The following is a 12216-nucleotide window of genomic DNA, read 5'->3' as shown; positions in this document are numbered from 1 at the left end:
ATGGTTACAAGGTGGAATTTTTTTTTTTTTTTTCATTTTTGTACATAAAAAATGGGGAAAAAAAAAAAAAGAATAAGGACAATAAGTGGGAAATTTGTTCTATTCGACAATTAACAAACAACGATATGGTATATGTATATTTTTTTTTTAAGTTAATTCTGTGTGCGGAACAGAGGTGTGTATTTTGAAAAAGCTCCGTGTATCCCTTCGCGTAAATGTGTATTTGCGAAGGGGAAGCAGAGGAACGTGCCGTTGCAACCTCCCATTGTTCTTCCGCTATTCGTCCGCTGTTCTTCCTTTTTGTTCTGCCCTTTTTTGTTTTCGCGGCCAAACGAAGCATTGCCCGGTTTGGGAGACGCCTCAGAAATGACAACGCTTCGCCATTTCAGCAAAAACAAACCTATTATTTTTTAAAAAGGCAATGCGCGAGGAAGCGTAAGCATTTGTACATATGTGTAACTGCACATATGCCAAACGTACGCTGAATTTTTTCTTTTTTTTTTTAATGCTACCTCATGCGAGCAGAATACAAAATGAGGGCAAGTGGAAGTGCCTTCCGAGGTCGTAATTTATCTTCCCCCCAAGCATACACCCACTTTCTGTGCCCCCTCAAATGTGACACTTTGTTACATGCACCATTAAAATTTTTTTTTACACAAATTTCTTAACCTTTTTTTTTTCTGGGGAAATTGTCAAATTCTATGGCATAGTTGTATAGCGCCTTTTATGTGTGCCACTTTTGAGGTATACACAAATAGGAGCCTTCACTGGGGCATGAGTGCATTCACACATGTCAGCAGAAATACGCCCGCACAACAGATACATACTGTGTGGACTCCTGCTTGGCATTTAAAAACGGGTAGATCGCGCTAAATCGTGGATTTCTCATAGAAAACGTTCTGTGCCTCGCGAAAGGAGTTTCCTTGTACACCTTTGTTCGCTGTGCTGATTGGAGAAAATGAAATGGACTGCAGTTCTATATTCGCTCCCCCACCCCCCCACACATACCTTTGCTTTGGAACTGCTGTGTTCATGAAGGAGGTTCTACCTTCTCACGAACGAAAATCTACGCATCTGTGCATGTACACAGATATGCAATCGTAGCTGCGCAGAAAGTTATGGAGAAATTGTCAAATGGGCTGAAGGGTGACCTCCGAGTGGGTAAAAACTGTTCTAAAAGTAAAGGAGGTAATATCAACTTTGATCAGGGCCATTTGGCCAAATTGTAGAAAGAATCCTTTACACGCAAATAAGTGTGAACATAAAAGAGAAAAACGGACCAAACGTGCGACCAAACATTCGTATCCTTTTACTGGCCCTTTTAACAACTGCAAGAAATGGCAGCTACGTGTGGGGGGTGAACAGATCCTCTAGTAAGCGGTAGGAAGAGGCACTTTTACAACTTTGAACAATTTGCATTTACATAAATTTGCAAGATAGAGGGGCCTTTTTTTTTTTTTTTTTTTTTTTGTTGTTGTACATTTAGGTAATCACACAACGGTGTCATGGTGCTACATTATGCACAGCCATATATGTGCCTCTTCCACGTGAGTTGCGCCCCAACGAGTGCAAAAGTGAAGGCGGATAAATTAAAGCTTCACTGAAAATGCCCTTGAGTGGGAGCACTGTGCCATGTGGTAGGTATCCCTCCATCTGTCAAGTAAGCGCAAAATTTTGAGCATATAAAAGAGAGAAAAAAATTCCCAATAAAAGATACTCCCTATTTGGCGCAATATGCACGACTAGATGAAGGAAGAAATGGCAAAAGGAAAAAAAAAATAATAAATGCAGGGAATATATATCCCTCCGCAAGAGCAACCCGCCACATGGATGTATAGGAAATGCTTTTTTTTTTTTTTTTCTTTTTTTAGTTACAAAAATGGGAATTTTATGATAACAAAATTGAAGAGCTATCATGCGCGCGGGGCATATACATAAACGCTTATACACGAATAGGCCTACATGCACCTATGTGCTGTACGCATACGTGTACTATAGCAGAGTGGATATCCCTCCTACCCCCCCGCTGCGGCGTTGAAACGGTCCGGGTGGAACGAAAAGAAGAGCCACTACCAAGAAAAGGTCATTTCTTCACGCGTAACGCATTTCTGCTAAAGTAAGGATAGTCGCCTCGTGAGCGGTGCTTCGAACGGCAACTGGGCAGCAGCAGGGCGGCAGAAGGACAGACATATTCTCCTCAACAGCGCAAACCCCATTTCGCTGCAACGAGAGGACCACATGCAAATATGAACGAAAAGGAGCAAAAGAGACACGCCAAAATTGTAGAAAGCGTAAAGTACACGCAAAATGAAAATATCCTTCTGGAAAATTTAAATGCAATTTATCAGAATGAAGGAAAAAGACAAGACAGTCACGTAGTGATACAACTTATTGACATATTTTTAGAGGAAAATAATTACTCTTACAATGAAAATTTTTTGTTTAATTATAACCTTTTGAAAAGGAACAAGGAGTTACATTTAAACGCCGAAAGAAAAAATAAATCGAAATTTAGCAAACAGTATAAAATATGCGTGAAGAATAAAAACATCGAAAAGGTGAATGAAGAAGATGCTTACTATTTTGCCTTGAGAAAAAAAAATCTGTGTACTTTTAGTCGCGAATTTGTAAATGCCAAAAAAATTATTTTTCAGTTCATCTGCAACAGTGTGCTCAAGGGATGTGTGCATATAAATTATTTAGTTGATAAAATTTACGTAGATTTTCAAATTAAGAGCAGCAAAAATGGGTTTACTCCACAGAGCGGGAATTATTCCAAACACCTAATTTGCAATGACGATTTGGTGAACATCCTGATCGAAACGATCTTCACCCTGTTTGTGAGAGGCCTACATGAGCAGAATGGCGATCCCAATGATATGGAAGAAGAAGAAAAAAAAAAAACTTTCTTCATAGTCATAGTGATATTCAAAAAAGCTACCTGATGCATTCCAAAGAGCAGAAAGTGAAGGATGAAAGCCACGACGTGGACGATAAGAACATCAACTTGGTGAACATTTTAAAAAAACTAATTACCATTGATAAAAGTTTTGTCAAAAATGTGTTTTATATTTTTTTGAAGAATGTAGAAAATGTCAGCTTTAAAAATGCTCACAGAAATGAAGCCGAACTGTGCGCACGCGTTGTGAATATGTTTAAAGAAATTATTGCCTACTGCGATGAATTTGAAATAGGCACCGTGTATCACATACTGCTGAATAATGAAATGGTGCGGAGAAACCAGGTCCTGCACACGTACGTCGTGGCGCTGTGCATACTGAATCTGCGCAATGTGTATAACGCGTACAACCTGGAGCTCTGCATGGGTATCGTTTGTGAGAAGCTGCGTTTGGAGGGGGAGGACGATGAAGAAACGGGCGATGCAGAAACAGACGGTGAAGAATCAGACGGTGAAGAATCAGACGGTGAAGAAAAAGACGGTGAAGAGAAAAACGGTGAAGAGAAAAACGGTGAAGAGAAAAACGGAGAAGAAGCGGATGGTGCGGGACCCAACGATGAAACCTCCAGTGATGAACTACCTGACGAAGCCCAGCCGAACACCCACGAACTCGCCGAAAGAGCCGCCGAAGAAAGGAAGAAACACCTGGTCTTGTTTCTCCTCATATTTGCCCTCAAAATATACGACATAAGTTACCTTAACGGGTGCGTGCAGGAACCGTTGCAGAGGTTTCTACAATTGCTAAGACGAAATGTGCATTCCTTGAAGGACAGATTTTATCACGTGTTAAAAACGATCCTATTTTTTCTCATTCTGGTGTTTCACAATTTAAACATTGACAAGAATGAAGCAGTGATGTACATTTTGGAATGTTTAGATATACTGCTTGAGATTTATTACCCAAATGGGGTATTCTTCAGGGGGAGTGATGCGCTACCCAATATACTAGGTAAAGGCACTACAAAGGAGAGGGATAATGAGGACGCCCATGTGGCATGTGAAGAGCACAACTCGGTTGGCGATGCAGATGATAGGGATCCATTCTGCTCTGAAACGGAAGGGGTAACAAAATCAAGGCGAGGTGAAAGAGAAGCCTATACTAATATGAACAAAGTGGAGGGAAGTGTCCTGGGGGATAACAGTTCACTCCGCTCCAAGTGGAACCCCCACGAGATGAACCTTTTCCAATTTAACATCTCGCCGTTGCTTCTATGTTTAACAATTCCTATTCACCTTGAGTACAACCTTAACCAGAAGAACGAAGAAAATTCGAACGGGGTCAATCGAAGAATTATGGACACCTCGAGGAGGCTAAAAAGTAAGTGGGTTACGTTCTTCACAAATTATAATAACTCTTTTTTGAGCTACTTAAGGAGGAGGGATATGGAGATGGCCCACGGGTTGGATGATAGTATTCACGGAGGAAATTTTTCAACAGTGTTCCACAGAACCAAGTGGAGTGGGAGAAACCACCTCAGTATAATGGAAAACATAATGGAGGAGGTGAACTACCTAACGAGTGAAGCAAACAATTTAACAAAAGAAGACGTTTTGGAAGTCCTTTGTGTAAATAATATTTTATTTTATCTACACGAAATATTTGTCTACATCGATCTGATTTATCTGATGCGCTTCTTCCAACTATGCGAAAAGGATCAGCACAAATTTCGATGCATAGACGTGGTACGCAAAAACCGAGAATTGCTTGTGCTCTCCCAAATGAACACAAAATTGTGTATTAACACATTTGAAAATTTGAAAAGTGAAAATATATCGAAAGTGAATTTTGTTTACATCAATTTATTGATATTGTCTTTATTCGAGTGCAATTTATTTTACGTTTTTAAATTTATGTCATATTACTGTTTAATAAATTCGTCTGACTTGTTGAGGTTTATTCCTTCTTTGCTTTTTGTATATAAAATGTCTTTCTCGAGCTGTGCAATACAGGGGGAGAGCTTCAAAATGAGGGGCTCTTCTCCCGCTGGGGAATCTGCACACCAGGGAGATGCGCGCCGGCATGCGTTTGTGTTGAGGAGCCTAATTCTGCACGTGCTGACCAAAATCGGATGCAGCGATAGGAACATTCCAGTTGTCTATAACTGCATTTGTATTTTGCTGAACAGTGGGAGTGGCCAAACGGAGGGGAAGGAAGACTTGTCAGTGTACCCCGCTGATAGGTTAGCTCGCCCCACTGATGATGGGATAGAATCGGATGCAAGCGAGGGAGGGGAAAGGAGAGGATGCTACTACCATAAAACGGAGGGGAACCTTTCCGACCAAATTCTGTTCAACAAGTTGTATCTCCTACACTGCTACGACAAATTAGTGGACGTGAACGAAAATATAATCAGCAAATATTTCAAGTATGTGGAGGGTACCTTCGAGTTGGCAGGCCACACTGGGAAGGATGACGTGGGTGTGGATAGGAAACACATCATCCGGAAGAGCAGCAAAGGGGGGAATCCCCCTCTAAATGAACCACATCACCACGATAGTACTAACAACGGGAACACCATCGGCTACATGACGAAGGAAAATGTGGGCGTACTTTTTGACTTAAAAAATGTGCTCATACTGTTGAAGCTGTGCAGATTTTACAACGTTAGCAATTATATCAGTAGTATCATAAAGATGATAAACTCCTTTTTTAAAAAATACAAAAGTGGGACTTCGCACCAGGGTTATGTTGGCAAGCTTCAAAATGGCATTATCAAAATGAGCATACTAATTTTGGTGATCCTCTCGATGAAGAAGTACATAGAGTTTGAAATTATTTATAATTTGCTGAAGAAGAACTTTTTAAAGAGCGCAGTAGGTAGTGGAGGGAACAGCGGAGGGAACAGCGGAGGGAACGGCGGGGGAGACATCATTTGCTCCGTCATTTCCTTCACGAGGTACTACATCATGCACATGATTTATGACAAGGAGAAGCTGTGTGCCGAGCAGTATGATATTCTGTACCATACAAAGCTGAAATACATTTTTAAAGACTTTTACAAATTACTGAGCATGAACAATGAGAGCATCCTGGCCGAGATTGTTAACGTCATTTCGGTGGTTTATCCAATGTACTACCAACATTTTGATGTGAATGCACAAGAGGGTAGTGTCAATGGCAGTGGGATTTTCTTCGAACCAGGGGAAGGTGGACCAGGTGATGAGACCCAGTATATAACCCATACAATTAGCAACAGCAGCAGTGCAATGTATAGTAGAAACATTGGGGTGTGCGAACTAAATGTGCAAGAGAAAAAGAATCTGCTGAGTCTGTTCTTCGACAAGAACTTCGTACATGAATCATTTCTGAAAAGTGGGTCACACCAAAACATTTATGAGAACATACAGAAGGCTATTTTGAAGGACGAAATGAATAACCTGTCCTTGTACAACCTGAGGAATGAGAATAACAGCAATAGCAACCACCTGGTGAGGGCCCTCTACAAACTTTTCAGCTCGAACATTAAAAATGATAAGATTTCTAATTTTAATTATTATGTGAAGTTACTACTTACCGATAAGTTTCAACATCTCGGGGAGATTATTTCCATTTTGAAGAACTTGCCCTTTTTTCACGTTCACTACGTTTCTTTCTTTTTTTACGTGGTGAATTGCTTCTTCGAAAAGATGCGAAGGAAGTTTGACGCTGGGGAGGAGTTCATTTTGCACGTACAGGGGAAAGCAGCTGAAGAGGAGAACCCAAAACCGGACAGGTCTATTGAAAAATCGAAGGGGGGTGCAACCCCTCCGGAAGCAGCCAAGAAAAGAGTCACATACGAGATTATGTGCAACAGGATGTACGAAGAAATAAAGGGAATCATAAATGAGGATAACCTGAACGTGTATGTGTTTTACCCCGTATTGAGTATCCTGTGCAAGCACAACAACGACATTAACGAGATTTTAAACTTCTTTTATGAGAGAATTGACTCGTATATTAAAGACAACGATAACAAGTTGCAGGGAAACAAGAACGAAGTTGTTTTGATTTTTCTTTGCCTAAATTATATTCACACGAACGTTTCTCAGATTCCAAACTTTTATGTATTTCTTACGAACCTGCTGGATGAAGTGGCTAACCGCAAAGTGAGGAATATTCTCTTGCTGTGCCTGAGTTCGTGCTGCTACTACACCAATTTGAGCGGCGCGGAAATTTCGACGATTCTGGCTCTACACAGAAGTGACTTGGTCATTGGAGACGGGATCAACTTGGCATATCACGCGGGGGGAGACAAAAATAGTGACAGTGACCTTGTAAGGGACAATGCGCAACGGAACGCTGAGGGAATGGAACCACGGGACGATGATGAGAACCTGCACTTTTTCCTCTCCCTCGGGAACCTCTGCTTCTACCTGTACAAGCACTACAATAGCCACACGTTCGACGAGACGATGAAAGGATTTTACGACTCCCTGGTAAAGTCGCTACAGAGAAGAGTCGACAACTCGATTGTTCCGCTCGCGAATGTTATGATGTACCTTTACATAAAAAAAGTGATCGACGTGTACGAAATGATGAGCACCGTCAAAATGGTTGTGATGAATCTGGGGAGCGGCCTCGTGTACGATTCGAAGTACGTCGTCTATGGTCTCTGCTCCCTCTACCGCGTCTTAACTTTTTATTACAAGAAAAATTTTGACTGCTTTGTATGCGAAGAGAGGCCCTTGGGGGGGAACACAAGTAACGATTTAGACGTCAAGGGAGCTGGGGGTGGCACAAACCAAAGTGAGGGTCTCAAAGAAACGATGCAATTCCTATCGCATAGGATGCACGAAATCATTGTACACTACTTTGAAGAACTGGATGATAAAAACGTGAGTCTCATTTCATATTGCAATTTGATTGGGATAAGAAGCCTCGGCGTGGAGTGCATTTCGGCCGATTACTTCGATTCGAACGAGTGTTCCAATATGATCATTTTGTTTATGAACAGATTTATAAAAAAAGATTTCGAAATTAAAAAATGCGTAAGTGCAACGAATAACATATTGGCATGCACGGAATCGGAGGACGAAGGTGAAACGTTGCATGGTGGGAGTAGTTCCATATTGAGACGGAAAATTGTAAGAACTGGTGGTTTGGGACAAGAAACCAGCACTTGTGCAAAACAGGACCATAGTTTGTTCCTTTATCAAAATGATAATTACAAACTGAATAGTGACATTATAGTGAATGACCACAGCACGATTTTGACACTGATTTATTTGTTCTGTTATAAATATTATGAAGAGATAAATAAATCCCTGATTAGGGTAGAAAATTTAGAGAAAAAAAATATGCTCTACCACGTCTATTCGAATTTGCTGAGGGTTGAAAATTACATAAAGGGGTTTTTAAAAGTGGGGAACTTCCTCGACATTGACGCAAACTCTTTTAAGAAAGATAAAGAGTATGAACAAGTTAAGTTGAATATGTTATTCCATATGGAGGGGGAAGATGTGAAGTCCCTACACGTGTTCAGAACCGAACTCTTTGACCATTTGGGAAGCTTCCTAAAAACGATGAAGCTCATAAATTATGTAAAGTTGGACGTCCACATAAAGGACGCCGTACTCAACATATACTCCTATGTAACCAAACTGATAAAAATCTTTTACATTCTCCTCCAAGTGATGATTGAAAAGATCACGCAAAATATAAGTGAGAACATGAAAAAGTATTACGCAGTTTATGAGGAGTTTATAAGAAGGGTGCACATCTTGTACGAATGTCGAATCAGCGTATTTGAATACTTCTCCCGTTTTAGCTGCTTCAACAATTCATATGGCCACATCTTTTGCAACTTCAGCAACTACTTCGAGGGGTTTAGCATTTATGAAAAGTATATGTTTGTTAAGTGTATTACCAATTTTAAGCGAATAAAAAAAGAAGAAATAAAGTTTGTGTTTTTGAATGTTTTAAAAGGTGCGAAGTTGTTTCATGAGGACTCGTCTTTGTGGATCTACGCCATTTCGATACTTAACATTTTGCTGAAAAGAATATACAAAAGTACGAGGAGAAGTGGGAAAGTAGAAATGGACTCGGCGAAGAGTTACTATGACTTGGGCTCCTACATCAAATTCGCATTCGTCACCGTTTTTAACGAGACTGTGTTGGCTCGCTTCAGGGATAACTACTATAGTCACTACTCTGTATATCTGCGCACGGATGAATACTACCGCACGGGGGGAATTCCCAAAGGGGGGGGTGCAGAAAATGTCGATAACTCGCCAAATTGTGAGAAATGGAAAGACCGACTTCGTTGCGAAGACTCATTGGTGAGAGGCACACCGGGGGGAAGACAAACCAGTGCCAACTGTTCCAAGAACGTCCCTTACGTGGACATTCCCTTCAACGTCATGCTATGCATAGCCGATTTCCTTGCCCACCTGTGTAAAATAATTATTAAAGAAAAGCTGGACGACGAAATAAACGTGGACGAACTTTTGAAAAATTTCCCCGTCCTCATTCAAGGGTACGTCATGCTAAAATTGAGGGCATCCTTTAAAAGGTTAAATTTGATTAAAAATAAAATCCTGTTTTATGAGCCGAAGGGTCACTTTACATTTAAGGAAAGGTTACAGGACTTCTACTGTGCCCAGGAGAAACTCCGAAATGGGGAAAGAACGATCTCATTAACATTAGATGATGAGAAACTCTTCCACTTTTTTCACCACCTTTTTTGGGTAAAAGAGTGCATCTCTTTAGCGTACATATATAGTCACTTCGGAGAGAAGCAGAAGATCCTAGACGGCTTGCTGCAAATGTGCAGTGTGTCTCAGGTTAACAGGGATTACCTCTACGTTGTGGTCACTTCCTTTGTTCTGTTTTGCATGAAGTGTAAAAACAGTTCCTTCCTCTTGAATAATTTTATGTACAATTTTGGCCCTCTCAGCGAGTTGAGCGGCTTATTGGGGGAGTTTTTAGCTGAGGGGGAGGGTGTGCCCTTTCCGTTTTTCGGTGGCGTGGCGAAGCGGGAGGAACTACCCAGTGAGCATAGCGGGTTGGACAATAGCGGGTTGGATTCTAGCAAATTGTGTTCATATGGTGACCTCTCTGAGAATAGTCACAACAGTAACCGCATCCCTGTTAGCAGCAGCATCAACGGGGGAAGTACCCCCCCGAAGGATGTCGAACTTGCAAAAATTCTTTTCATCATCGAGGAAGAATTCGTAAGGACGAAAATGAGAAATTCGTTTCGAAAAAGCACGCACACACAGGGGACGGAAGACAACAACCTGTTACAAGAATTATTTTTAAAAAAAGATTTGTTCTTTTTAAAAAAATTGGGAATATTTTACATGATAAAAAATAATGATCAAAGAACCAAGTTGCGTGGAAGCTACAACAAATTGATTTCCCTTTTTTGCAAAAAAGAAGAACAAAATTTGTTTATTAGGTCGGGAAATATACGCAGGGGTGGAAATGACGCGGATGACATTGCCATGGGGGGATATACCCAAGACTTTGTCGATAACTCCTATATGAACGTGACCTTTTTTAACTCCAACGCGGAAGATAATGCCTTCATTTCGGGGGAGCGTGAAATTTTTACCAAATATTTGAGTGTCCCTCTATGTATGAAAGATGTGTTTACCTTTTTTGAACTGAATTTGAATAAGAATATCTTAACGAGTAGTTATAACGAACTGTTTGGTGAGAGGGCTACCCGGGATGGGAAGAAGAGGGACGGCGCGAAGGAGTCGGAGAGTGATGAGGAGAACGTGGATGACTCCAAGGGTGGCAAAAATCGGCACGCTGATGATACGCCCCCATTTTCAGACCTATCAGATGATGACGAGGACGATTACGATGACGAGAACGATAGCCATAAGCATAACCCTAACCTCAACCACAACAATAACCACAACAATGGTGGGAAGAGCAACGACATGGAAAAAACTTCATTTATGGAAAAGCAACGGAAGAAAAAAAAAATTTTACTGTACGATAGCACGTTGCTGAACTATTTGAGTAGCAAATATTATTCCGTTAATAATTACGAACTGTACATAGTCCACATGGGGTTTATCGGCGAGGATGTTCGGGAGGCGTTGTTTGAGGGAAGAGCCACCACCTCCGGCGGAGGTAACAATCAAGTTCGCAGAAAGAAACTGACAGATAAGCTCGCCAGGCAGTTCGCCCTGCTGCAGACCTTTTTTAAAAACTTAAGTTTCTTTTTCATGACCTTCCCAAAGGGGATCGTTTTAAACAGTTCGGAGTACTTCTTCCCCGAAAACAAAAGCCATTTCGTACAGAAGGTGATAAGTTTCTTGTGGCAGGAGTACGTCAGCAAGTACGGGTGACGGCGGGGGAGTTCTCCTGGTTGTGCACAGAGGAGGGGGCCACAACATACATGCATATATACATACATGCATATATACATATGTGCATATATTCTTATGAACATATATTCATATGTACATATATATGTGGAGCTCCCATTTCTGGGCTTCGCCCTTTTGTGGAGTGCCACCCCAAGGGCCAAACTTTTCCCACCGACGCGGAAAATACCACTCTTCCACAAAAGGGTGGGCAAAAGGGTGCGCAAAAAATGCGAGTGATGGGGTGATATCGTTTTTTCACGGTTACGTATGCTCATGCGTGGATCGACTTGGGAGGGAGTGCGCAAGGGGGACCTGCACATGCCAACATGTTTTGGCTAGCAGTATTCTTCCAGAAGCACCCCTTTATTGCAGATTCGCTGTGCACGTTTTTGCGCCCAATTGGCGCCCATTAGATACCCAGTTGGATACCCACGATGGCCCTTTTTTGCACGCACCCTTACTTGATGAAACGCTTTACAAAAATGTGGAAAGCACGTAAAAAGGTTTTTTTTTTAAATAATTTTAAATAAGTATTTTGTTTGGAAAACATATACATCAGAGCATACGCAAACACAGGTGTATTCCTTTTTTTTTTTTTTTGTATATGCACGTATGCACTTTTTTTTTTTAAATGGCGCCAAGCCATTTGGTACCGGCAATTTGGTAGATCGTTCTGTTGTTGCGCGGATCGTCACGACGCCGTGATAGCCGCAAGTCATCACAAATCATCACCAACATGTTTTCCCTCCTCCGTCGCTGGAACGAACAGGTACGCTTTGCCCATTCGCCAACTCCGCATAACCAGCTCATCAAAGCGTACAAAACCAAGTGAATACTTTTTTGCAATCATGTTTGAAGCCATTTTAATGTTCGCGCATCCAAGTAATATATAAACATAAATGTAAGTATAATTTTTTTTTTTTTTTTTTTTTTGGTGTTTTTTTTTTTAT

At 41.1% G+C, this 12216-nt stretch overlaps 1 protein-coding gene across 1 annotated transcript; it reads left to right on the top strand.

Moving 5' to 3' along the window:
* Positions 1 to 2246: 2246 nt before the first annotated feature.
* On the top strand, positions 2247 to 11227 carry PCYB_011140 (hypothetical protein; the record flags this gene model as incomplete). Its single annotated transcript, XM_004220620.1, has 4 exons — positions 2247 to 2836; positions 2923 to 3262; positions 3674 to 10481; positions 10956 to 11227. Coding segments are annotated over 4 exons (8010 nt in total), but the record flags the coding sequence as incomplete, so codon positions are not given.
* Positions 11228 to 12216: the final 989 nt, after the last annotated feature.

This window comes from Plasmodium cynomolgi, chromosome 1 (genome assembly GCF_000321355.1).
Source record: "Plasmodium cynomolgi strain B DNA, chromosome 1, whole genome shotgun sequence".
Lineage (NCBI taxonomy): Eukaryota > Apicomplexa > Aconoidasida > Haemosporida > Plasmodiidae > Plasmodium > Plasmodium cynomolgi.
Note: the sequence above shows the minus strand (reverse complement) of the source record. Positions and strands in the feature narration are given on the sequence as shown.